At 50.2% G+C, this 27626-nt stretch overlaps 1 protein-coding gene across 7 annotated transcripts in view; it reads left to right on the plus strand.

The window, feature by feature from the left end:
• The window catches only part of LOC115383953 (type I inositol 3,4-bisphosphate 4-phosphatase-like), a 73674-nt gene extending 48474 nt beyond the window's left edge, over positions 1-25200 (plus strand). For 4 of the 7 annotated variants that reach the window (XM_030086178.1, XM_030086176.1, XM_030086175.1 and 1 more), the window contains 9 exons: positions 493-525; positions 3386-3558; positions 3634-3757; positions 3829-3896; positions 4170-4369; positions 4442-4539; positions 4922-5034; positions 12274-12428; positions 16467-16641. In XM_030086178.1, the coding sequence (XP_029942038.1) occupies positions 493-525; positions 3386-3558; positions 3634-3757; positions 3829-3896; positions 4170-4369; positions 4442-4539; positions 4922-5034; positions 12274-12428; positions 16467-16641 (1139 nt within the window). Of the gene's footprint in view, positions 1-492; positions 526-3385; positions 3559-3633; positions 3758-3828; positions 3897-4169; positions 4370-4441; positions 4540-4921; positions 5035-12273; positions 12429-16466; positions 17084-24253 lie in introns of those variants that run through there. The other 3 variants (XM_030086179.1, XM_030086181.1, XM_030086177.1) reach the window with 2 other exon arrangements.
• Positions 25201-27626: the final 2426 nt, after the last annotated feature.

A 27626-nucleotide genomic window follows, 5' to 3' on the forward strand; every position in this document is an offset into this window, starting at 1 on the left:
CAGTTTCACTTCCTCATAGTTCACTTCCTCATGTTCACTTCCTCATGTTCACTTCCTCATGTTCACATCCTCGTGTAGTTCACTTACGCATGCAGTCCTCTTCCTCCTGTCTTCGTCTTCCTCCTGCAGTCCTCTTCCTCCTGTCTTCGTCTTCCTCCTGCAGTCCTCTTCCTCCTGTCTTCGTCTTCCTCCTGCAGTCCTCTTCCTCCTGTCTTCGTCTTCCTCCTGCAGTCCTCTTCCTCGTCTCCTCGGTCAGGGCTTCATGATGAAGTTTGTCCTTTTCAGCTTGTCGTCTCGCTCTGTCTCGTGTCTCAGAGTTTCTGCAGCTCTGGGTTTTGAGGTTGTTCAGTCTCCGTCAGTAAAGTCTGCTGGGGGGACGTGTCCCGGTCCTCTGTGGACAGCTGTCCTCTCAGTCCACAGTAACTGACAGGAAGCTGTTGAAGTGCTGTCTGCAGTGTTGTCTGTGGCTGATGGTGCATGTTGCCCCCCCAGATGGAACCCCCACAGCAGAGGAGGAGTATCCAGGTAAGAGCTGCCCCCTCCCCCGCCCTGACAGACTGAGTGACCCCCAAGCCAAGCAGGGGAGCCCACCAGGCAGCCGGGCCAGGAGGAGCCCCCCCCCCAGGGAGCACTGGAGTTAGACGACTAGGAACTTTGAAACGTGGTGAAAAGCTTATGTGAAGTTAGCAAGATGAGGTTAAAAAGTAGAAATACATCGTAAAATAAATAGTGATTGCAAAAAGAGAAATGGAGATGGTCAACTAAAAGCCTGAATAAAAAGGTGTGTTTTTAGCTTTTTTAAAAAAAACCTGGACAGTGTGTGGTCCTGAGGTTCTCCAGCAGTCGGTTCTGCCTTTTACTACGAACAGTAGGCCACTGCCAGAGGACCTCAGGCCCCCGTGGGTAACTATGGAGACTGATGAACAGCTGAGCATCATCAGAGTAACTATGGCAACTGATGAACAGCTGAGCATCATCAGAGTAACTATGGAGACTGATGAACAGCTGAGTATCATCAGAGTAACTATGGAGACTGATGAACAGCTGAGTATCATCAGAGTAACTATGGAGACTGATGAACAGCTGAGTATCATCAGAGTAACTATGGCAACTGATGAACAGCTGAGTATCATCAGAGTAACTATGGAGACTGATGAACAGCTGAGCATCATCAGAGTAACTATGGAGACTGATGAACAGCTGAGTATCATCAGAGTAACTATGGAGACTGATGAACAGCTGAGTATCATCAGAGTAACTATGGAGACTGATGAACAGCTGAGTATCATCAGAGTAACTATGGAGACTGATGAACAGCTGAGTATCATCAGAGTAACTATGGCAACTGATGAACAGCTGAGTATCATCAGAGTAACTATGGAGACTGATGAACAGCTGAGTATCATCAGAGTAACTATGGAGACTGATGAACAGCTGAGTATCATCAGAGTAACTATGGAGACTGATGAACAGCTGAGTATCATCGTAGCTATGGCAACTGATGAACAGCTGAGCATCATCAGAGTAACTATGGAGACTGATGAACAGCTGAGTATCATCAGAGTAACTATGGAGACTGATGAACAGCTGAGTATCATCAGAGTAACCATGGAGACTGATGAACAGCTGAGTATCATCAGAGTAACTATGGAGACTGATGAACAGCTGAGTATCATCAGAGTAACTATGGAGACTGATGAACAGCTGAGTATCATCACAGTAACTATGGAGACTGATGAACAGCTGAGTATCATCAGTGTAACTATGGAAACTGATGCCATGTCTCCTGATGTTGTCCCCAACAGGAAGCATGTAGAGGTTAAAAAGAATTGGACCTAAGATTGAACCCTGGGGAACCCCACATCTAGTTTCATGGCTTCCCGATGAACATGTAGCCATATTTACTGAAAAACATGGATCTGTGAGAAAAGAACTGAACAAGTTAAGACCAGTACCAGAGACCGATCAGTCGTCAAACAGGATGTGCTTCTGCTTCTGCTTCCTGTGTGGAGCGTCTGCTTCCTGTGTGAGGTGTCTGCTTCCTGTGTGGAGCGTCTGCTTCCTGTGTGGCGCGTCTGCTTCCTGTGTGAGGTGTCTGCTTCCTGTGTGGAGTGTCTGCTTCCTGTGTGGAGCGTCTGCTTCCTGTGTGGAGTGTCTGCTTCCTGTGTGGAGCGTCTGCTTCCTGTGTGGCATGTCTGCTTCCTGTGTGGAGTGTCTGCTTCCTGTGTGGAGCGTCTGCTTCCTGTGTGGAGTGTCTGCTTCCTGTGTGGAGCGTCTGCTTCCTGTGTGGCATGTCTGCTTCCTGTGTGGAGCGTCTGCTTCCTGTGTGGCGCGTCTGCTTCCTGTGTGAGGTGTCTGCTTCCTGTGTGGAGTGTCTGCTTCCTGTGTGGAGCGTCTGCTTCCTGTGTGGCATGTCTGCTTCCTGTGTGGAGTGTCTGCTTCCTGTGTGGTGCGTCTGCTTCCTGTGTGAGGTGTCTGCTTCCTGTGTGGAGTGTCTGCTTCCTGTGTGGAGCGTCTGCTTCCTGTGTGGCATGTCTGCTTCCTGTGTGGAGTGTCTGCTTCCTGTGTGGCGCGTCTGCTTCCTGTGTGAGGTGTCTGCTTCCTGTGTGGAGTGTCTGCTTCCTGTGTGGAGCGTCTGCTTCCTGTGTGGCATGTCTGCTTCCTGTGTGGAGTGTCTGCTTCCTGTGTGGAGTGTCTGCTTCCTGTGTGGTGCGTCTGCTTCCTGTGTGGAGCGTCTGCTTCCTGTGTGGAGCGTCTGCTTCCTGTGTGGAGCGTCTGCTTCCTGTGTGGCGTGTCTGCTTCCTGTGTGGAGCGTCTGCTTCCTGTGTGGAGCGTCTGCTTCCTGTGTGGTGCGTCTGCTTCCTGTGTGGAGCGTCTGCTTCCTGTGTGGAGCGTCTGCTTCCTGTGTGGAGCGTCTGCTTCCTGTGTGGAGCGTCTGCTTCCTGTGTGGAGTGTCTGCTTCCTGTGTGGCGTGTCTGCTTCCTGTGTGGAGCGTCTGCTTCCTGTGTGGAGCGTCTGCTTCCTGTGTGGAGCGTCTGCTTCCTGTGTGGCGTGTCTGCTTCCTGTGTGGAGTGTCTGCTTCCTGTGTGGAGTGTCTGCTTCCTGTGTGGAACGTCTGCTTCCTGTGTGGAGCGTCTGCTTCCTGTGTGGCGTGTCTGCTTCCTGTGTGGCGTGTCTGCTTCCTGTGTGGAGTGTCTGCTTCCTGTGTGGAGCGTCTGCTTCCTGTGTGGAGCGTCTGCTTCCTGTGTGGAGTGTCTGCTTCCTGTGTGGAGTGTCTGCTTCCTGTGTGGCGTGTCTGCTTCCTGTGTGGAGCGTCTGCTTCCTGTGTGGAGCGTCTGCTTCCTGTGTGGGGCGTCTGCTTCCTGACGGTCCGGCGCTGTTCCAGGCGCGTGGAGCGAGGCGCTGTACCCGCTGCTCGCCACGCTCACCGACTGCGTCTCCCTGATGAGCGACAAGGCCAAGAAGTCCCTGGTGTTCCTGCTGATGCAGGACGGCGCCCCCACCGTCGCCACGGACGTGTCTCTGCAGTACCGGCGGGACGTGGTCTTCTGCCAGACGGTCAGGCCCGGCGGTCTCGCGGTTCCGGCCTCGGCGGGTCGGTCGTCCTCTGAACCGTGTCCTGGCGTCTTGCAGCTCACCGCGCTGGTCTGCGGCTTCGTCCTCAAGCTGAGGACCTGTCTCCGGGACGGCGGCTTCCTGCGGCAGCTGTCCACCATCGGCCTGCTGGCCCACTTCGAGTCCCTGCTCAGCACCTACGGTACCGCCGGGGCCGCCGCCGTCCGGGGCCTTGACCATTGACCCCAGCATTGACGTGGCTTCTGCTTCCAGGAGATGAGCTGTCCATGCTGGAGGACATGAGCGTCGGCGTCATGGACCTGCGGAACGTCACCTTCAAGGTACGGAGTCACGGAACGTCTTCCTGACTTCCTGTTGGGACGGACGGAGACGAGGTTCCTCTGTCCGCTGCTCTGGATTCAGGCTAATGCTAACGCCAACCACAGTGCTGGCTAATGCTAATGCTAACCACAGCGCTGGTTAATGCTAACGCTAATGCTAACCACGGTGCTGGCTAATGCTAACCACAGCGCTGGTTAATGCTAACGCTAATGCTAATGCTAACCACGGCGCTGGCTAATGCTAACCACAGTGCTTCCTGTGGTGTCTCCCAGGTGACCCAGGCGCCTGGAAGCTCCGCCCCCGACCTGCTGCCCGTCATCACAGGAAACCGCCACGGCTTCACCGTGCGCGTCCCGCTGCCGGGCGCCATGTTCGATGCCCTGCCGCGGGAGATCCAGAGCGGCATGCTGCTCCGGGTCCAGCCGGTCCACTTCAACGTGGGCATCAACGAGCAGCAGACCCTGGCCGAGAAGTGAGTCCAGGTCCCGGTCCGGAGACGCGTCCCTCCAGGACGTCACAAACTCTTCTTTCTCTGTGGTCCCAGGTTTGGAGACACGTCCCTCCAGGAGACCATCAACTCGGAGAGTCTCACCAGGCTGGACTCGTACTACCAGCAGTTCAAAGAGGTTCTTCCTGAGGACTGTAAGTCCAGCTGTCCTCAGTCCACAGCTCCCAGTGGGACAGTAGAGACAGGTGCAGGACGTCAGGTTGGACAGTAGAGACAGGTGCAGGACGCCAGGTTGGACAGTAGAGACAGGTGCAGGACGCCAGGTTGGACAGTAGAGACAGGTGCAGGACGTCAGGTTGGACAGTAGAGACAGGTGCAGGACGTCAGGTTGGACAGTAGAGACAGGTGCAGGACGTCAGGTTGGACAATAGAGACAGGTGCAGGACGTCAGGTTGGACAGTAGAGACAGGTGCAGGACGTCAGGTTGGACAGTAGAGACAGTGAACACTTTGAACGGTCTCCTGGTGCAGCAGGTCCTGGACCTGTCCCCTTCCTGATGTCCCGTCCTATGTCCAGGTCTGCCCAGGTCCCGGTCCCAGACGTGTCTCCCGGAGCTGCTCAGGTTTCTGGGACAGAACGTCGGCGCCAGGAAGAACAAGAATGTGGACATCCTGTGGCAGGCGGCGGAGGTGATGCTGCCGTCTCCGTCCCCGTCCCCGTCCCCGTCCCCGTCCCCTCGTCGGTTCTGTTTGCTCTGGATGAGTGTGTCCCGGTGTCTTCCGGTGTGTCCCGGTGTGTTGCGCTGTGTCCCTAGTCTCGGTGTGTCCCGGTGTCTCTGCTCCATGGTGAGTTACTTCCCATGGTGGGGTAGAGTTGATAGTTTTGACTGATTTCAAGGTACAGTTAATAGTTTTCCACTGATTTCACGGTAGAGTTGATAGTTTTGACTGATTTCATGGTAGAGTTGATAGTTTCGACTGATTTCATGGTAGAGTTGATAGTTTTGACTGATTTCATGGTAGAGTTGATCGTTTTGACTGATTTCACGGTAGAGTTGATAGTTTTGACTGATTTCATGGTAGAGTTGATAGTTTTGACTGATTTCACGGTACAGTTGATAGTTTTGACTGATTTCATGGTAGAGTTGATAGTTTTGACTGATTTCACGGTACAGTTGATAGTTTTCCACTGATTTCATGGTAGAGTTGATTGATTTGACTGATTTCACGGTAGAGTTGATAGTTTTGACTGATTTCATGGTAGATTTGATAGTTTTGACTGATTTCACGGTACAGTTAATAGTTTTCCACTGATTTCATGGTAGAATTGAGAGTTTCGACTGATTTAATTGTAGAGTTGATAGTTTTGACTGATTTCATGGTGGAGTTGATAGTTTTGACTGATTTCACGGTAGAGTTGATAGTTTTGACTGATTTCATGGTAGAGTTGATAGTTTCAACTGATTTCACGGTAGAGTTGATAGTTTTGACTGATTTCATGGTAGAGTTGATAGTTTCGACTGATTTCATGGTAGAGTTGATAGTTTTGACTGATTTCACGGTAGAGTTGATAGTTTTGACTGATTTCATGGTAGAGTTGAGAGTTTTGACTGATTTCATGGTAGAGTTGATAGTTTTGACTGATTTCACGGTACAGTTAATAGTTTTTCACTGATTTCATGGTAGAGTTGATCGATTTGACTGATTTCACGGTAGAGTTGAGAGTTTTGACTGATTTCATGGTAGAGTTGAGAGTTTTGACTGATTTCATGGTAGAGTTGATCGTTTTGACTGATTTCACGGTAGAGTTGATAGTTTCGACTGATTTCGTGGTAGAGTTGATAGTTTTGACTGATTTCACGGTACAGTTGAGAGTTTTGACTGATTTCATGGTAGAGTTGAGAGTTTTGACTGATTTCATGGTAGAGTTGACAGTTTTGACTGATTTCATGGTAGAGTTGATAGTTTTGACTGATTTCACGGTACAGTTAATAGTTTTCCACTGATTTCATGGTAGAGTTGATCGATTTGACTGATTTCACGGTAGAGTTGAGAGTTTTCCACTGATTTCATGGTAGAGTTGATCGTTTTGACTGATTTCACTGTAGAGTTGATAGTTTCGACTGATTTCGTGGTAGAGTTGAGAGTTTTGACTGATTTCATGGTAGAGTTGAGAGTTTTGACTGATTTCATGGTAGAGTTGATAGTTTTCCACTGATTTCATGGTAGAGTTGATCGATTTGACTGATTTCACGGTAGAGTTGAGAGTTTTCCAGTGATTTCATGGTAGAGTTGATCGTTTTGACTGATTTCACGGTAGAGTTGAGAGTTTTGACTGATTTCATGGTAGAGTTGATAGTTTTGACTGATTTCACGGTAGAGTTGAGAGTTTTGACTGATTTCATGGTAGAGTTGATCGTTTTGACTGATTTCACGGTAGAGTTGATAGTTTCGACTGATTTCGTGGTAGAGTTGATAGTTTTGACTGATTTCACGGTACAGTTGACAGTTTTGACTGATTTCATGGTAGAGTTGATAGAGGTAAATGATAGAGGTTGATAGAGGTAAATGTCAATCAAAGAAGTACATAAATAACTGACATTAAACATCATGTCAATGAGCAGTTTCACAGAGCTTCAACAAAGATTTCAATAACATGATTATTTTGAACTGAACGTGTTCACTTACACTGAGCATAGCACCTTGGATGTAGAAAACAATATAGATCCGGACAATGAGTTCTTTTCACCGGCAAATGTACACTGTAAATATTATACTGTCAATGATTTCACTCATTCTGTGAACGTGAACGTGGAATTCTCAATTATTCACTTCAACAGTAGGAGCATGTATTCTAATTTTGACCTGATCACAGACTGTCTGCAGCAATTTTCATATCCTTTCAGTATAATTGCTATATCTGAAACATGTTTTAATGATATAAAAGGTATCCATTTCGAAATCGAAGGGTGCAATCTTAAGTATGTCAATAGAGCCAACAAAGCAGGTGGAGGAGTAGCACTATACGTACAAAGTAACCTGAAATTTAAAGTTATTGCTTGTATTTCACTGGTACTTGACAATGTATTGGAACGTTTAGTAAGTAAGTAAGTAAAGTTTATTCATACAGCACCTTTCACAGGCAAAAAGCCACAAGGTGCTTCACAGCATACATAAATAAGACAACAATTAAATACACATACATAAATAAGCAGCACTAAAAATGTGATCAAAAACAGGCCCGAAAAACTAAGCAAATACTTGAGAGAATAAAAAGGTTTTAAGTTGTGACTTAAAAGTGTCAACAGTCACAACTGATCGAAGAGAGAGCGGGAGATCGTTCCAGAGCCTGGGAGCAACGGGCTGGAACGATCGGGCTCCTCTGGTTCTGAACCGGGTACGCGGCACCTTTAAGAGATTCTGGTCCGCAGACCTTAAAGCCCTCACAGGGGAGTAGGGCTGGAGCAGGTCGAGAATATAAGAGGGAGCTTGGTCGTGCAAGGCCCGAAAGGTTAAAACCAAAATCTTAAAGTTAACTCTATAAGAGACTGGCAGCCAGTGAAGCTCCTTCAGACTGGGAGACATGCGGGTCCATCTGTTTGTGCGGGTCAGGATTCTTGCTGCAGAGTTTTGCACAAGTTGCAGCCTCAAAAGCTGCTTCTTATTCAGGCATGAGAACAAGCTGGTGCAGTAGTCTAAGCGCGAAGAGACAAAAGCATGAATGATGAGCTCTAAATCATTGAATGAGACCATTTTCCTAAGTTTAGAGATTTTTCTCAATTGAAAGAAACAGTGTCCCGTCAGCTGTTTGCAGTGCTCTATGAGAGACATGTCTTTATCAAAGAAAACCTCCAGGTTTCTGAGACTGGATTTGGCAGACTGCCCGAGGTCACCAAGGTCCTGTTTGATCCCTGGAATTGAGACATCAGGGGCGAAGATGAGTGTTTCAGTTTTGTCTGCGTTAAGCTGGAGAGAGTTTTCGCTGAGCCATTGTTTGATTTCTGCCAAGCAGTGGAAAAAGGAATCCAGCTTCTTTATCTCATCCGGCTTGAAAGAGCAGTAGAGCTGGATGTCGTCAGCGTACAAGTGGTAAGAGACATCCTTAAACCTTTGGATTATGTTACCCAGGGGGAGCAGATACGACGGTGTACCCAAAAAAAAACGGAATTTGATTATAACTTTTTATTTCTGACATTTCAAAATAAAACACCACCGTCGCCTTCAAAATAATCTCCATCCGCATTAATGCAGCGCTCCAGCCGTGTCTCCCACTTCACCAATGCGTCGTCAGACTCGTGCGTAGAGTCATTCAGGGCCGGCTGTGATTCGTCCGTCCCCTCCTCCACATCTGCAAACCGCTGTCCCTTCAGCTGCTTCTTCAACCTGGGGAACAAGAAAAAGTCCCTGGAGGCTTCATCTGGAGAATCAGGCGGATGGGAGAGGAGATTCATCTCATTCTTCTCCAGAAACTGCGTGAGGCGCAGCGCCGTGTCCGCTGGCGCTCTGTGGTGGTGGATCAACCGGCTCCACTCCGCCACGACGCTCTGCTTCCTCCTCACATCCTCACGGAGCGTCTGAGGACTTCCTGTAGTAGTCCTGGTTACAGTCTGACCTGGAGGGACAGACTCGCTGTGGACGAGACCCTGGACAGCCGAGAAGCAGCTCAGCATTGTTTTCACGGCTGAGCGGACCTGACGCGCCGACATCTGGCCCTTCTCAGACCCCCGGACCACTCATGGACCTGAGTCTTCCCCAGAGCAGCATCCTTGTAGGCTTGCTGCAACAAGCTGAGTGTTTCTGCTGCTGTTTTTCCAGCAAGAAGCAGAATTTAATGTTTGCGCTGCTCTGGCTTCACAGTCAATGTCGCCATTTTGGAAAAAATCGCAGACCTCCTCTGCACTCTGTTGCTATAAATAGCTCCTGACAGGCGTCAGTGTCGCTCTGGGAGCTCAGCTTTCTCACAGATGTGCACGAGGCTTACCTGCAGCACATCTGACGGCCAGAAGTCGGAACTCATTATTATTATTGTTTTCTGACCAAATTCGGTTTTTTTTTGGATACCCCCTCGTACAATAGAAATAAAATAGGGCCCAGGACGGAGCCCTGAGGCACCCCACTTGCCAGATTCATGGACTCTGATTTAACCTGGTTTATAGACACACAAAAGCTGCGTCCAGACAGATATGAAGTGAACCACTGGAGAACCAACCCCGACAGTCCCACATGGTCCCTCAGTCTACATAGCAGGACCTGGTGGTCAACAGTGTCGAACGCTGAGGACAGATCCAGGAGAACCAGCACGGTGCAACTGCCCGAATCGGGTTTATCAATAGAAATTTTTAGGGGAAAACAAAAGAGTGTCGTCATAAGCTGTGTACAGAACTCCAGGCTCAAGTTTGGAGATATTTGAAAATTGATTGGAAAAGTCGTTTTCGGAATACTGTGATAAAATGGTTAATATTTGTGGTGACTTTAATATTGACCTGCTGAATCCTAATGGTCATCGTGCAACAGAACAAATTCTTAATGTACTGTACAGTATGAGCTGTTATCCAATTATCACCAAACCAAGTAGGATCACAGCGCATAGCGCCACCCTCATTGGGAACATATTTACTAATAAAGTCCAGTCTGAAAATGCAAGTGGTCTGATGGTTTGATATAACCGACCATCTACCAGTTTTTACAGTGCAAGACTTAAAATTGAGGAAAAGGCAAAATATTACAACCAATGATCGCAGGCATTTACTAACTGAAATGACTATTAACAATTTGAATCATGCACTTATGGAACAAGACTGGAGTATAGTTTACTGTGAGAATACTGTGAACACGGCCTACAACACATTTTTAGAGATATTCCTAAAGCTGTACAATCAGCATTGTCCGGTACAGCAACGCTCCTTCAGAAGCAGGCATGCCGAGTCTCCCTGGCCAGCAAAAGGCTTGGAAAACGCTTGCAAAAAGAAAAGCTCATTGTATGCTAAATTCCTAAAATTGAGATAAGGAATCAGAAAATAAATACAAGGTATATAAAAATAAATTAACTAGTATAATAAGATCCAGCAAGAAACAGTATTACCGAAATAAATTAGAAGACAATAAAAATAATATAAGAAAGGTAATGGACATCTTAAACAGTGTGATCAGGAAAAATCCTCTAAGGAAGAGGTACCCTGAATATTTCAGGGAAGGAAATCATGAAATCTATAACATGAATGATGCAGTCAATAGATTTCATGATTTCTTTGTTAAAGTTGGGCCAGAACTTGCTGCAAAGTTCCCCCACACTGGTGCAAACAGAAATGTAACAATTGACAGAAACATAAAGTCACTCCTCTTATCAAGCGAAACAGAAATCTATCGATCTTATCTATCTTGAGCATACCAATAAGTTGTTTTTGCAAAACAAAAAATTAAAATTATTGGACCTTGTAAAACTCAAAACTGCACTGCTCTTGTTTAAAGCCAGCAAAGACAGGCTGCCGGGCGGCATCCAGCAGCTCTTTCCAGGGAGGGAGAGCCGTCATAATCCCAGAGGAAACGATGCGTTTCAACTCCCGCCGGTGAGAACCTCCAGGAGAAGCTGGTGTGTGTCTGTCTGTGGGGTCAAGCTCTGGAATGCTTTGGACGCAAACTTAAAGCCATGCCCAACAGTCCACATGTTGAAATCACAATACAAAGACAGGTTGATTCCTGAGTACATGAGGAATGAATGTAAACGTGATCGATGTCCAGCGCTGTGTACGGGTGCAACATTACGAATGAGCTTTAATTAGTGACCTGTTAGATTTGTTCGTGTTGCACGAGTATGTATAATTGAGGAGGAAAAGGAAAGGAGAAAAGAGGGAAAGGAAGAGAAGAGAAAAGGGAAAGGAGAGAAAAAGAAAAAAAAGAAGAGAGAGGAAAGAAGAAGGGAAATTTACTTGCATGAGTTTCATACCGCTGCTGAAATTGTTGTTGTGCCAAGGGCGCCCTCGAACTTCAGTCTCACGGACCATCCCTTTTTGTGCCAGTCTTTAAGCAATTAGAAAAATGAGGAAATTAAAAACACAAAGGATAGGGCGAGCAGGAGGCGACTGAACTCGAAGGGCTCTCCCTCCTGGCAGCAGATCGCCTCCTTTTAATGCACAGTTCAGCACACAAAGCCACGAACAGCACATCCAAGTATGTAAAGCAGTAGCAAGAGGCGGACTGGTGTTAAGAGTACCCTCTTCTGACAGCAGTATCCAAATCTTGCCTCTTTGAATGCATAGTGCAGGACACCAATAAGTTGGTCTTTTTTTTTGGCACATTTTGAAACGGATTTAATCTGTTTAATCCACAGACGCATGTGTGTGGCTGTACGAACGGGGTGTGGTATGAAGGGAATAGAAGTGGCGCTGCCTGGTGTCAGTAATGCAATGCAGCATTGGAACACAAGTTCATCATTTCACAGAAGTTCTAATTCGATTCACAGTGCGCGTCAGCTTGGCAGTAAAGAATTTTATACATCCTTTTCAACAAGGATGGAGGCACGTTTAAGCTGAGGATTTTAAACTCAGCTTATTTTGTTCTTTTTCTGTTGGTAGAAGCGGCAGTGATTGGGATTGAGAAATGTGGATTAGGGGTGGGGTTAAAAGTTTTTCTTCTCCTCACTCCCTTTCAGGCAGCCTGATTTACTGTACAGGACATTTATCTTTTTATTTTTTTGTTTTTGTTTTTCTGTTTTCGTCCATTTTGTTTTTGTTTGATAATGGCTTGTCCTGTGTGACTATGGTTACATCTCACCTGAAATAAATAAATAAATAAAATAGTGTTTGACTGATTTCATGGTAGAGTTGATAGATTTTGACTGATTTCATGGCAGAGTTGAGAGTTTGGAAACCAAACAGCTGCAGTGTCCTCATGTCTCACAGCTTTCGGTCCGTCTGTCTCTCGCCTTCTCAGATCTGTCGCCGTCTCAACGGTGTTCGATTCACCAGCTGCAAGAGCGCCAAAGACCGGACGGCCATGTCCGTGACGCTGGAGCAGTGCCTGATCCTGCAGCACGAGCACGGCATGGCGCCGCAGGTCTTCACGCAGGCCCTGGACTGCATGCGAAGGTACGACTCCCTCAGAACGGCCCGATGGAGCAAGGCATGCCCGGCACGCCTCGGCTTCAGCCGCCGTCCAGCATCCGCTCCTGAAAGCCGCCTGTCTGTCTTCAGTGTCACAGCCGCCTTGTTGAGGGACAGTGGAATGTTTTCCCTGTGTGGGGGCGCGTGGTTTGAGCCCTGACCGAGAGTGTCTGCGTCCCGTCTCAACGTGGACGTGGGACAAACGCTGCTGTGTCAGCATGAGTGGGACATGAGCGCTCTCTCTCCGGTCCAGTTTCATCAACGCTCCACCCCATGCTTCCTCTGTCCTCCATCTTTTCTGCTTCAGCTGAACCATCCAGAGCGTCCTCCGCCCGTCTGTCCTCCACCCGTCTGTCCTCCGCCCGTCTGTCCTCCACCCGTCTGTCCTCCGCCCGTCTGCTCCCTGCATGGCTGCAGCCTCTGAAAGTGTTTTATCCTCTAACTACAAAGACAAACAACAAAAACAAGAAGAGATTTTAGAGTGAAGCCCGACGCTTTGACAGACATTAAACCTCAGTGTTTCAGCTGTTGATCCTCAGTGTTTCAGCTGTTGATCCTCAGTGTTTCAGCTGTTGATCCTCAGTGTTTCAGCTGTTGATCCTCAGTGTTTCAGCTGTTGATCCTCAGTGTTTCAGCTGCTGATCCTCAGTGTTTCAGCTGTTGATCCTCAGTGTTTCAGCTGTTGATCCTCAGTGTTTCAGCTGTTGATCCTCAGTGTTTCAGCTGCTGATCCTCAGTGTTTCAGCTGTTGATCCTCAGTGTTTCAGCTGCTGATCCTCAGTGTTTCAGCTGTTGATCCTCAGTGTTTCAGCTGTTGATCCTCAGTGTTTCAGCTGCTGATCCTCAGTGTTTCAGCTGCTGATCCTCAGTGTTTCAGCTGCTGATCCTCAGTGTTTCAGCTGTTGATCCTCAGTGTTTCAGCTGCTGATCCTCAGTGTTTCAGCTGTTGATCCTCAGTGTTTCAGCTGCTGATCCTCAGTGTTTCAGCTGCTGATCCTCAGTGTTTCAGCTGTTGATCCTCGGTGTTTCAGCTGTTGATCCTCAGTGTTTCAGCTGCTGATCCTCAGTGTTTCAGCTGCTGATCCTCAGTGTTTCAGCTGTTGATCCTCAGTGTTTCAGCTGCTGATCCTCAGTGTTTCAGCTGCTGATCCTCAGTGTTTCAGCTGTTGATCCTCAGTGTTTCAGCTGTTGATCCTCAGTGTTTCAGCTGCTGATCCTCAGTGTTTCAGCTGTTGATCCTCAGTGTTTCAGCTGTTGATCCTCAGTGTTTCAGCTGTTGATCCTCAGTGTTTCAGCTGTTGATCCTCAGTGTTTCAGCTGTTGATCCTCAGTGTTTCAGCTGTTGATCCTCAGTGTTTCAGCTGTTGATCCTCAGTGTTTCAGCTGCTGATCCTCAGTGTTTCAGCTGTTGATCCTCAGTGTTTCAGCTGTTGATCCTCAGTGTTTCAGCTGTTGATCCTCAGTGTTTCAGCTGCTGATCCTCAGTGTTTCAGCTGTTGATCCTCAGTGTTTCAGCTGCTGATCCTCAGTGTTTCAGCTGTTGATCCTCAGTGTTTCAGCTGTTGATCCTCAGTGTTTCAGCTGCTGATCCTCAGTGTTTCAGCTGCTGATCCTCAGTGTTTCAGCTGCTGATCCTCAGTGTTTCAGCTGTTGATCCTCAGTGTTTCAGCTGCTGATCCTCAGTGTTTCAGCTGTTGATCCTCAGTGTTTCAGCTGCTGATCCTCAGTGTTTCAGCTGCTGATCCTCAGTGTTTCAGCTGTTGATCCTCGGTGTTTCAGCTGTTGATCCTCAGTGTTTCAGCTGCTGATCCTCAGTGTTTCAGCTGCTGATCCTCAGTGTTTCAGCTGTTGATCCTCAGTGTTTCAGCTGCTGATCCTCAGTGTTTCAGCTGCTGATCCTCAGTGTTTCAGCTGTTGATCCTCAGTGTTTCAGCTGTTGATCCTCAGTGTTTCAGCTGCTGATCCTCAGTGTTTCAGCTGTTGATCCTCAGTGTTTCAACTGCTGATCCTCAGTGTTTCAGCTGTTGATCCTCAGTGTTTCAGCTGTTGATCCTCAGTGTTTCAGCTGTTGATCCTCAGTGTTTCAGCTGTTGATCCTCAGTGTTTCAGCTACTGATCCTCAGTGTTTCAGCTGTTGATCCTCAGTGTTTCAGCTGTTGATCCTCAGTGTTTCAGCTGTTGATCCTCAGTGTTTCAGCTGCTGATCCTCAGTGTTTCAGCTGCTGATCCTCAGTGTTTCAGCTGTTGATCCTCAGTGTTTCAGCTACTGATCCTCAGTGTTTCTCAGAACCTGAGTTCTTCCAGAGAAAAGGTTTCAGCACTAAGAGGAAGTGAAGTGTGTCTCGAACGCTCCTCCAGGAGAGAATTCTGAAATTTAACATCACAGTGTTAGCTTCACATATCCTCATGAAGAAGGCAGAACGTTCCATCAGCAGCAGCAGAACCTTCCATCAGCAGCAGAACCTTCCATCAGCAGTAGAACCTTCCATCAGCAGCAGAACCTTCCATCAGCAGTAGAACCTTCCATCAGCAGTAGAACCTTCCATCAGCAGTAGAACCTTCCATCAGCAGCAGAACCTTCCATCAGCAGTAGAACCTTCCATCAACTGCAGAACCTTCCATCAACTGCAGAACCTTCCATCAGCAGTAGAACCTTCCATCAGCAGTAGAACCTTCCATCAACTGCAGAACCTTCCATCAACTGCAGAACCTTCCATCAGCAGCAGAACCTTCCATCAGCAGTAGAACCTTCCATCAGCAGTAGAACCTTCCATCAGCAGTAGAACCTTCCATCAGCAGTAGAACTTTCCATCAACTGCAGAACCTTCCATCAACGGCAGAACCTTCCATCAGCAGTAGAACCTTCCATCAGCAGTAGAACCTTCCATCAGCAGTAGAACTTTCCATCAACTGCAGAACCTTCCATCAGCAGCAGAACCTTCCATCAGCAGTAGAACCTTCCATCAGCAGTAGAACCTTCCATCAGCAGTAGAACCTTTCATCAGCAGTAGAACCTTCCATCAGCAGCAGAACCTTCCATCAACGGCAGAACCTTCCATCAGCAGTAGAACCTTCCATCAGCAGTAGAACCTTCCATCAGCAGTAGAACCTTCCATCAGCAGTAGAACCTTCCATCAACTGCAGAACCTTCCATCAGCAGCAGAACCTTCCATCAGCAGTAGAACCTTCCATCAGCAGTAGAACCTTCCATCAGCAGTAGAACCTTCCATCAGCAGTAGAACCTTCCATCAGCAGCAGTAGAACCTTCCATCAGCAGTAGAACCTTCCATCAGCAGTAGAACCTTCCATCAGCAGCAGAACCTTCCATCAGCAGTAGAACCTTCCATCAGCAGCAGAACCTTCCATCAGCAGTAGAACCTTCCATCAGCAGTAGAACCTTCCATCAGCAGTAGAACCTTCCATCAACTGCAGAACCTTCCATCAACTGCAGAACCTTCCATCAGCAGTAGAACCTTCCATCAGCAGTAGAACCTTCCATCAACTGCAGAACCTTCCATCAACTGCAGAACCTTCCATCAGCAGCAGAACCTTCCATCAGCAGTAGAACCTTCCATCAGCAGCAGAACCTTCCATCAGCAGCAGAACCTTCCATCAGCAGCAGAACCTTCCATCAGCAGTAGAACCTTCCATCAGCAGTAGAACCTTCCATCAGCAGCAGAACCTTCCATCAGCAGCAGAACCTTCCATCAGAACACAGAACCCTGGTTTCATGTGTGAGATGGTGGAACATGGAGAGCCATGGCTGCTATCTTCTTCCTGATTGTCTCTGTTCTTCCTCTTCTTCTTCCTCCTCCTCTTCCTCCTCTGTTCCCGTCTTGTTCTTGACTGTCTGCTCATGTGGTTCTCTTGAGTTCTGCTCATTTCCCATCATGCTCTTCTCCGTCTTTTCTTCCTCCTCTTCCTGCTCCTCCACTCTTTGTATCCATCCTGTTCCTTGCTGTCACTTCATTTGCCCCCTGACCCCCCCCCCCCTGACCCCCCCCCCCCCAACCCCCCCAGCAGCGTCGGGACCAGGGACTTTGTGACCCAGAAGAACCTGAGCGGCCTGCTGCCGGTTCGAGACCTGCGCCTGGACCCCAGCCTGCTGCTGTCTCTGCCCCTGCTGGCCCTGAGCCCCCCCCTGGTCCTGGTCTGGCTCTGCCTCAGCCTGGCCTACCTGCTGGCCCGGCTGCGCTGAGGGGGGGGGGTGAGCCAGACCTGGTCCTGGTCTGGCTCTGCCTCAGCCTGGCCTCAGAGCGGTCTCTGCTGAGCGGCGCCAAAGCTCCGGGCAGCTGGACCCTGGACCGGAACCGACGGCTGCAGGACCTGCTGTACCAGGACGAGAGGGTTCTTCTTCTGTGGTTCTGTCCTCCCCTCATGGTTCTGGATCAGGGCTGCTCTGCTGGGCTGGGGTCTCCTCTGGGGTCTCCTCTGGGGTCTGACTCTGGGGTCTCCTCTGGATTGTGGGACAAATCCTGGGAAAATGTGCAACAAGACGAAGAACATGCAAACCTAGAGACTGACAGCACTGTCCACTGCAGCACAGCGCCGCCCGCCCTCAGGACTGAATGAAGCCCCGCCCCCTGAACGAAATGAAGCCCCGCCTCTGAACTGAATGAAGCCCCGCCCCCTTTGTGTCGCTGGAACGACAGAATGTAAAGAGAGAGCAGCTCTCTGGTCAGGACCTGTCCAGGACTGGAACAGCTGTTTTGTCTTCCATGGACTCTTTCCACATAAGCGAACAGAAACTAAAGCTTTCCCAGAATGCAGCACGTTGCTTCGTTGCTTCTCTCTGTACTTTCCAGCAACTTGTTGCCTGTTTTCAGTTTCTTCCTACTGGAGAAAAAGGTGAAATCAGGTTTTCTCGTTTGCTCGTCTTTCTTGACACCTTCTGACAACCCAGAAATCCTGGAGGACGCTTCATCCAGATGCTCTATAATCTGGTGTTAGAGGAGGAAGATGCTCTATAATCTGATGTTAGGGGAGGAAGACGCTCTATAATCTGGTGTTAGAGGAGGAAGATGCTCTATAATCTGGTGTAAGAGGAGGAAGATGCTCTATAATTTGATGTTAGGGGAGGAAGATGCTCTATAATCTGATGTTAGGGGAGGAAGATGCTCTATAATCTGGTGTTAGAGGAAGCAGATGCTCTATAATCTGGTGTTAGAGGAGGAAGATGCTCTATAATCTGGTGTTACAGGAAGAAGATGCTCTATAATCTGGTGTTAGAGGAAGATGCTCTATAATCTGGTGTTACAGGAAGAAGATGCTCTATAATCTGGTGTTAGAGGAGGAAGATGCTCTATAGTCTGGTGTTAACGGAAGAAGATGCTCTATAATCTGGTGTTAGAGGAGGAAGATGCTCTATAATCTGGATGCTACAGGAGGCATATGCTCTATAATCTGGTGTTAGAGGCGGTAGATGCTCTGTAGTCTGGTGTTACAGGAGGAAGATGCTCTATAGTCTGGTGTTACAGGAGGAAGATGCTCTATAATCTGGTGTTAGAGGAGGAAGATGCTCTATAATTTGGTGTTAGAGGAGGAAGATGCTCTATAATCTGGATGCTAGAGGAGGAAGATGCTCTATAATCTGATGTTAGAGGAGGAAGATGCTCTATAATCTGATGTTAGAGGAGGAAGATGCTCTATAATCTGGTGTTAGAGGAGGAAGATGCTCTATAATCTGATGTTAGAGGAGGAAGATGCTCTATAGTCTGATGCTAGAGGAGGAAGATGCTCTATAATCTGGATTAGAGGAGGAAGATGCTCTATAATCTGGATGCTAGAGGAGGAAGATGCTGTATAATCTGATGCTAGAGGAGGAAGTTGCTCTATAGTCTGATGCTAGAGGAGGAAGATGCTCTATAATCTGGTGTTAGAGGAGGAAGATGCTTTATAATCTGGTGTTAGAGGAGGAAGACAGTGTATAATCTGGTGTTAGAGGAGGAAGATGCTCTATAATCTGGTGTTAGAGGAGGAAGATGCTCTATAATCTGATGCTAGAGGAGGAAGATGCTCTATAATTTGGATGCTAGAGGAGGAAGTTGCTCTATAATCTGGATTAGAGGAGGAAGATGCTTTATAATCTGGTGTTAGAGGAGGAAGATGCTCTATAATCTGATGCTAGAGGAGGAAGATGCTCTATAATCTGGATGCTAGAAGAGGAAGATGCTCTATAATCTGATGCTAGAGGAGGAAGATGCTCTATAATCTGGATGCTAGAGGAGGAAGTTGCTCTATAATCTGGATTAGAGGAGGAAGATGCTCTATAATCTGGTGTTAGAGGAGGAAGATGCTCTATAACCTGGTGTTAGAGGAGGAAGATGCTTTATAATCTGGTGTTAGAGTAGGAAGATGCTCTATAATCTGGAGCTTCAGGGTGGAGGTGGAAATAAAACAGGAAGCAGTTCTTTCAGAATAAGAGCTCTCGGACATGCTCTCTGGACGTTGATGGACTTCGGGTTAAATCGCTGCTGCAGAGTTGGTTCGACGACACGACTGAGAGCTGTGGATGTAAAAAGTCTCTTCAGATTAAAAGCTGAAACTTCCTGGCTGGTTTTAAAGTGCCTCTGCAGCCCGGCTTTTATTTCTGTCTCCCAGAACAATTTGTGAATATTTCAAACAGCAGTTCGTTCACATGAGATGAGCTGATTTCCTTCTTCCTGAAACTGGAAAATAAAAGCCTGTTCGTGAGAGGAAGATCAGCTGTTTGATGATCTGGATGCTCTGTTGTTCTGTGTAAAGTCGAAAGTTATTTAGTCATGAAACACTGATCAATGCAGCTGAGAACATCTTCTAAAACCGGCTGTTTCCTGTTGCCATGGTAACCTGGACAGTAATGATTTTCTGTTTGTACATTAGTTAACATCGAGCAAACAAATCCGAGAAAGAGAAAACTGCACCACCTGGAACCCGATCTTCAGAGTTCTGGACCACCTGGAACCAGATCTTCAGAGTTCTGGACCACCTGGAACCAGATCTTCAGAGTTCTGGACCACCTGGAACCAGATCTTCAGAGTTCTGGACCACCTGGAACCAGATCTTCAGAGTTCTAGACCCCAGGGTTTTCTAAAGGGGATGCAGACAGTCGGAACTGATCCCATCCTGGACCAACATGGGCCGGAACCATCTCTTAAGACCCAGATCCAGGAGGCCAGGCGCCTGACAGAACCTTTCAGGAGAACTTTATTCAGGGCCACACATCAGACGGTCTCCATCGTTACCGTCGTGGTTTGTTTTCAAATCATCTGAGCTTCCGGCTCACGAAACCCATGAAAACCGGGATTCCTAAAATGAGAACGCTGTGGAGGAACCAGGTCTGTGCTGTGTCCAAGAACGTCCAAGAACGTCCTCTGAATGTCCACGGATTGCCCAGCGGAAGGAGCAGAGGTGAGCGGGGGCTTCAGCGGATCATCAGAAGATTCAGGAATCTGCTGGAGATCCAGAAAGAGCGGACTGAGGTGGGATCCGGTCTCAGAAGCATGCGGGAGCCGGACTCCGGCTGCGGGGTCCTGGAGTCCAGCCTCCTCTGAGTCCACCTGGGCCCAGGAGGAGCAGGACCAGGCTGGTGGTCCAAGCTCCGCCTCTGATCAGAGTAAAGCCAATCAAGGTCCAAGGAGGACGGGGGAAGACCAGAACCTGAGCTGCTGGAGGTCTGGGGTGAACTATCCAGTCAGTCTAGACCCTGGGTCCAGTGCAGGTTTTGGTGAACTCTGACCTCTTACATCCAAGGTCGCCACAACGGTTTGGCAGAACGTTCTAGAGGACTTGATGTTTCCTGCTGCTGAGGACCTGGTCCTGGCCCAGACCGCCAGAATCACCAGAACCGTTCCTTCACAGTGCTGGACTGACCAGCCAACTGGCCCCCCCTGAACCCCACTGAACCCACCCCGACCCGAGGTCTCTGAAGACCGCAGGGTTTGAACAGCCTGAGTCTCTTACAGGGCAGGTAGACCTGAGGCCAGATCCAGTCTGGATCCAGACAGACGTCCTGAACATCTCAGGAGTTCTCTCTGGACTCCGGGTCGCTCACATATCAAAGAACATCGTCTGCATACAGGAGAGTTCGGGAGTCCTGATCCCTGGCTGGTCCCGTTCACCTCCAGTTCTGCTGCTACGGGTTCTACTGCTGGGGGTTCTGCTGCTACGGGTTCTACTGCTGGGGGTTCTGCTGCTACGGGTTCTACTGGTTACGGGTTCTACTGCTGGGGGTTCTGCTGCTACGGGTTCTACTGGTTACGGGTTCTACTGCTGGGGGTTCTGCTGCTATTAGTTCTCGTGCTAGCTGGAGCAGTGAGGGACTGGATGGCCCTCTGAGGAGAACCTCTCTGTAACGGACAGAACCTGAAGTCGGTCTGAGCAGACAGAGAACACTGGAATGCTGGGAAATTAGAGCCGACATCAGATTAGTTGAAGACAGAATGAATCAGGCCTGAAACCCGATCAGGCCTCCTCGCGTCCAGCCAGACGGTGGGATGGAAACGGTGAACGTTCCACACCTCTATAGCGCGTTCACCCTGCATCATCACATTCACCCATTCACTCACATTCACACACCGGTGGAGGCAGCTGCCAAGCGAGGCGCTCGGTCCGTCCAGGATCGTGGTTCAGGATCTAGAATGATCCGGCTCTTCAGTCTTCAACAAGCCTCCAGTAGTGAAACAGGATTGACCGTTTACTGTAAAGCCCGTCTGAACGGCCTGAAAACACAGGTGATCAACGGCAGGTGATCCTCCTGAACACGGCAGGTGATCCTCCTGAACACAGCAGGTGATCCTCCTGAAAACGGCAGGTGATCCTCCTGAAAACGGCAGGTGATCCTCCTGAACACGGCAGGTGATCCTCCTGAACACGGCAGGTGATCCTCCTGAACACGGCAGGTGATCCTCCTGAACACAGCAGGTGATCCTCCTGAAAACGGCAGGTGATCCTCCTGAACACGGCAGGTGATCCTCCTGAACACGGCAGGTGATCCTCCTGAACATGGCAGGTGATCCTCCTGAAAATGGCAGGTGATCCTCCTGAACACGGCAGGTGATCCTCCTGAAAACACAGGTGATCCTCCTGAAAACGGCAGGTGATCCTCCTGAAAACGGCAGGTGATCCTCCTGAACACGGCAGGTGATCCTCCTGAACACGGCAGGTGATCCTCCTGAACACAGCAGGTGATCCTCCTGAAAACGGCAGGTGATCCTCCTGAACACGGCAGGTGATCCTCCTGAACACGGCAGGTGATCCTCCTGAACATGGCAGGTGATCCTCCTGAAAATGGCAGGTGATCCTCCTGAACACGGCAGGTGATCCTCCTGAACACAGCAGGTGATCCTCCTGAAAACGGCAGGTGATCCTCCTGAAAACACAGGTGATCCTCCTGAAAACGGCAGGTGATCCTCCTGAACATGGCAGGTGATCCTCCTGAACACGGCAGGTGATCCTCCTGAACACAGCAGGTGATCCTCCTGAAAACGGCAGGTGATCCTCCTGAACACGGCAGGTGATCCTCCTGAACACGGCAGGTGATCCTCCTGAAAACGGCAGGTGATCCTCCTGAACACGGCAGGTGATCCTCCTGAACACGGCAGGTGATCCTCCTGAAAACGGCAGGTGATCCTCCTGAACATGGCAGGTGATCCTCCTGAACATGGCAGGTGATCCTCCTGAACACGGCAGGTGATCCTCCTGAACACAGCAGGTGATCCTCCTGAAAACGGCAGGTGATCCTCCTGAACATGGCAGGTGATCCTCCTGAACACGGCAGGTGATCCTCCTGAACACAGCAGGTGATCCTCCTGAAAACGGCAGGTGATCCTCCTGAAAACGGCAGGTGATCCTCCTGAACACGGCAGGTGATCCTCCTGAACACGGCAGGTGATCCTCCTGAACACAGCAGGTGATCCTCCTGAAAACGGCAGGTGATCCTCCTGAAAACGGCAGGTGATCCTCCTGAACACGGCAGGTGATCCTCCTGAACACGGCAGGTGATCCTCCTGAACACGGCAGGTGATCCTCCTGAACACAGCAGGTGATCCTCCTGAAAACGGCAGGTGATCCTCCTGAACACGGCAGGTGATCCTCCTGAACACGGCAGGTGATCCTCCTGAACATGGCAGGTGATCCTCCTGAAAATGGCAGGTGATCCTCCTGAACACGGCAGGTGATCCTCCTGAAAACACAGGTGATCCTCCTGAAAACGGCAGGTGATCCTCCTGAAAACGGCAGGTGATCCTCCTGAACACGGCAGGTGATCCTCCTGAACACGGCAGGTGATCCTCCTGAACACAGCAGGTGATCCTCCTGAAAACGGCAGGTGATCCTCCTGAACACGGCAGGTGATCCTCCTGAACACGGCAGGTGATCCTCCTGAACATGGCAGGTGATCCTCCTGAAAATGGCAGGTGATCCTCCTGAACACGGCAGGTGATCCTCCTGAACACAGCAGGTGATCCTCCTGAAAACGGCAGGTGATCCTCCTGAAAACACAGGTGATCCTCCTGAAAACGGCAGGTGATCCTCCTGAACATGGCAGGTGATCCTCCTGAACACGGCAGGTGATCCTCCTGAACACAGCAGGTGATCCTCCTGAAAACGGCAGGTGATCCTCCTGAACACGGCAGGTGATCCTCCTGAACACAGCAGGTGATCCTCCTGAAAACGGCAGGTGATCCTCCTGAACACGGCAGGTGATCCTCCTGAACACGGCAGGTGATCCTCCTGAAAACGGCAGGTGATCCTCCTGAACATGGCAGGTGATCCTCCTGAACATGGCAGGTGATCCTCCTGAACACGGCAGGTGATCCTCCTGAACACAGCAGGTGATCCTCCTGAAAACGGCAGGTGATCCTCCTGAACATGGCAGGTGATCCTCCTGAACACGGCAGGTGATCCTCCTGAAAACGGCAGGTGATCCTCCTGAACACGGCAGGTGATCCTCCTGAAAACGGCAGGTGATCCTCCTGAAAACACAGGTGATCCTCCTGAAAACAGCAGATCATCAGCGGCAGGTGATCCTTCTCACAGCACCTGGTCTGCATTTAGTAGACTGACAAAGGGCTGGTTTGGTGTGTGTGTGTGTGTGTGTGTGTGTGTGTGTGTGTGTGTGTGTGTGTGTGTGTGTGTGTGTGTGTGTGTGTGTGTGTGTGTGTGTGTGTGTCTAAGCTCATGCTGCATTTCTTTGAGTTTTTGAGCTGAGTCAGGATTTGGAGGTTTCTCCTATGAAGCAGTTCTGCCCTCTGCTGCTCATCAGTGGGAACTACACCCTGGTGGAGGGGGTGGAGGTGGTGGGGGGTGGAGCTGGTGGGGGGGTGGAGCTGGTGGAGCTGGTGGGGGGTGGAGCCGGTGGGGGTGGAGCCGGTGGGGGGTGGAGCCGGTGGGGGTGGAGCCGGTGGGGGGTGGAGCCGGTGGGGGGTGGAGCTGGTGGGGGGTGGAGCCGGTGGGGGTGGAGCTGGTGGGGGGTGGAGCCGGTGGGGGGTGGAGCCGGTGGGGGTGGAGCCGGTGGGGGGTGGAGCCGGTGGGGGTGGAGCCGGTGGGGGGTGGAGCCGGTGGGGGGTGGAGCTGGTGGGGGGTGGAGCCAGTGGGGGTGGAGCTGGAATCAGACTTTCATCCTGTCTGCAGTCCAGCAGATTTGAATCATTTGTTGGGTTCCTCAGCGTCTCGTTCTGCTGGTTCCTCATGTTCTGTCATTGAAGGTTCTAGATGGAGGATTTTGCTTCAAGATCTGATCTTCATTTTCTTTAATGTTATGTTCTGTCTGTGGCTCCTCCTCCTCCTCCTCCTCCTCCTCCTCCTCCTCCACCTCCACCCTGTCTCCTCAGTGAGGGCTGCAGACGGGAGAACACCATGAAGAACGTGGGCTGCAGGAAGTACGCCTTCAACAGTCTGCAGCTCAAAGCCTTCCCCCGGCACTACCGGCCCCCCGACGGCACCTACGGCAAGGTGGAGACCTGAGGGGGCGGGGCTAGCCTGACCCCGCCCCCTGCGGCAAGGTGGAGCCCTGAGGGGGCGGGGCTAGCCTGGGGGGGTTCTAGCAGGACTACTGAGGGACCATCAGGACCATCAGACTGAATCCAGACCCTGAAGTTCATCTGAGGCTGAAAGTGACTGAAGAACAAGCTTCATGTGGAACCAAACGTTCCTGTCGGGTTCATGTGGAACCAAACGTTCCTGTCAGGTTCATGTGGAACCAAACGTTCCTGTCAGGTTCATGTGGAACCAAACGATCCTGTCGGGTTCACGTGGAACCAAACGTTCCTGTCAGGTTCACGTGGAGCCAAACGATCCTGTCGGGTTCACGTGGAACCAAACGTTCCTGTCGGGTTCATGTGGAACCAAACGTTCCTGTCGGGTTCACGTGGAACCAAACGTTCCTGTCGGGTTCACGTGGAACACACTGTCACAAACATTCCTGCCAGTTCCCAAAAGTAATTTTTCTTTTTAGAAAGTAAAATTTTCTGAAAATGTCCAGCAGTGTTCTCCTGAGGAACCGGCAGTGTTCTCCTGTTTTCTCTCATGTGTTTGATTGTTCTGGTTCTGCTGTGTTCCCGCCTCTTCCTCTTCCTCTTCCTCTTCCTCTTCCTCACAGTCACAAGGATGCGTTCAGGTACCGAAACACGGTACCGTTTGATTCACTGGATTCGTTACTGGGGAGAACCGACAGAACCGGCTGGGTTCCTCTGGAAGTGCTGCGTTCAGGACCGTCCCTCCGGTCCTGGTTCCGCTGTGTTCTCTGTGTCTGATGCTGAAATAAAAGCTCTGTCTTCTGGACTGTGTCAGAAACGTTGAACCAGCAGCTTCGCTCTGGAGATCTGGTCCAGGTTCCTGAGGAGGCGAGGAGCAGAACACGCTCAGAGCCTCAGAACCTCAGAACCTCAGAGCCTCAGAACCGTGGTCTGGACTGCAGAGCAGGGAGAACATGGTGACCAAGAGCAGCACATGAAGGAGGCCACTGCAGGGCTTTTATTGTGAAGGAGCCTCAGGCCTGGTCCTGGTGTTCGTCTGTCCGATCAATCCAGAGGTCAAAGGTCAGCTGCTTTTAGTACAGGTCAAAGGTCAGCTGCTTTCAATCCAGAGGTCAGAGTTCACCTGCTTCCCAGTCAGAGGTCAGAGGTCATCTGCTGAGCTGCTTCCTTCTGTTTTGACAGAGAGACAGGAAGAGGGAGGAGACTCGGGCTGTTTTCTCAGACGTGGGCGGAGCCAAAGGCTGTTTTCTCAGACATGTGGGCGGAGCCAAAGGCTGTTTTCTCAGACATGTGGGCGGAGCCAAAGGCTGTTTTCTCAGACATGTGGGCGGAGCCAAAGGCTGTTTTCTCAGACATGTGGGCGGAACCAGATGGGTCCCAGAGGAGCCGCTGTGAGCTGCTGGAGAGCAACTCACCCTGCCTGGCCCAGCGCTCTGGTTCAGACCGGCCGGGGATTGGACCCCAGCCCTCTCCTCATCAGGCTGATGACAACACGCTTCATTTGCATAAATAAACATCCAGTCCAGGGGGGGGGGGGGGGGGGGGGGGGGGGGGGCGACCGACGCATAGGTGGCAAAAAAGTAACGGAGCAACACAAAATCAGCATCCACAGACCAGAGGCCTGTTCCACCATGTTCCACCACACTGCTGAAAAGCAGAGACAGGAAGAGAGCAGCAGACAGAAGCAGCAGCTCTTCCTTCACAGCTGGACTCTCCTCTTTCTTTCAGGTTTGAACAGCACAACACTTCATACTGATCTGACCCAGCCAGCAGAGTTTCTGTTGGTTTTTAAGCACATAATAGACTGAAAACTTTGTTTTTAATGAAATACTATATTTTGACTGAGGGGCGAGGCAGCCCCCCCCCCCTTGACGCCTGGTCTGCACTGCAGCAGCACCACACGTCACATGACAGAAGCCGAAACGTAACTTAAAATTATTTTGGTTTTTTTTACATTTATTTCAGTTAACTGAATATGAATGAACACAATGTGACACACGGAAGAAATGATGAATTCTTTTGTTTTTAATAAGAAAAAATAAATGACCCTCTGACAGCCAGGGGGGGCAAGGAGGCACAGGGGGGGGCATTGCCCCCCTAATTGACACCCCGGACACCCCGGACACCCCCCACTGTGGGAGTCATGAGAAACAAACATGGAGAACATAGCGTTGTCCGAGTTGGAGGCTGACTGATAACTCCGCCCACGGCGCCGTCTGCTTCGTCTAGCTCCGCCTACCTCTGGCTCTGCCATCGTGAACGCACCTAATGTCCGTCCCTTTTCCTGACAGAGCAGCCGCTCTACAGGGAGGTGTGGCGTTTCCATGACAACCAGGCGGAAGCTGGCGTCAAACCAGAACGGCAGCCTTGCTCAAGGTGACCGCGGCAGTCCAGGCCACAGATTGTTTTTCTCACGCTGAACAAAGACAGTAAACGTGTGTGGTGGTCCGGGGTCGGTCTGCAGGCCTGTCACTCCCCTGTCACTCAAACGGAAAGGGGCGGGGCTAAACCCACAACAACCAGTGGAAAAAACCAGGATCAGGCCAGTCTGCTGGAGAGACAGCGGCTCTGACGCTCTTCTTCCTGCCAGTCTGACACCAGACCACTTCCCCGGGTCCAGACCAGGTCCACTCAGACCGCTCTGAGACCAGGTCCACCCAGACCAGGTCCACCCAGACCAGGTCCACCCAGACCAGGTCCACCCAGACCGCTCTGAGACCAGGTCCACCCAGACCAGGTCCACCCAGACCGCTCTGAGACCAGGTCCACCCAGACCAGGTCCACCCAGGACGCTCTGAGACCAGGTCCACCCAGGACGCTCCCAGACCAGGTCCACCCAGACCAGGTCCACCCAGGACGCTCTGAGACCAGGTCCACCTAGACTAGGTCCACCCAGACCAGGTCCACTCAGACCGCTCTGAGACCAGGTCCACCTAGACTAGGTCCACCCAGACCGCGCTGAGACCAGGTCCACCCAGGACGCTCTGAGACCAGGTGGGAAGGTGTGAAAACACCTTAAAACAGACTTCAGGTCTCGAGAAGGGAGGATGTGAAGCTGAGGATCCAGGTGTCAAATTACAAAGCAGGGCATCCGGAGAGACCTGATCCAGACTGGACCGCAGCGGCTGAGACAGAAGCAAAACCAGCAAGGACAAGACGAGACAGTGAAAAACCAGGGGGCGGAGCCTCAGGCTGAGGTAACTCTGACCTGGGGGGCGGAGCCTCAGGC

Source organism: Salarias fasciatus (genome assembly GCF_902148845.1).
Source record: "Salarias fasciatus chromosome 23 unlocalized genomic scaffold, fSalaFa1.1 super_scaffold_20, whole genome shotgun sequence".
Taxonomy (NCBI): domain Eukaryota; kingdom Metazoa; phylum Chordata; class Actinopteri; order Blenniiformes; family Blenniidae; genus Salarias; species Salarias fasciatus.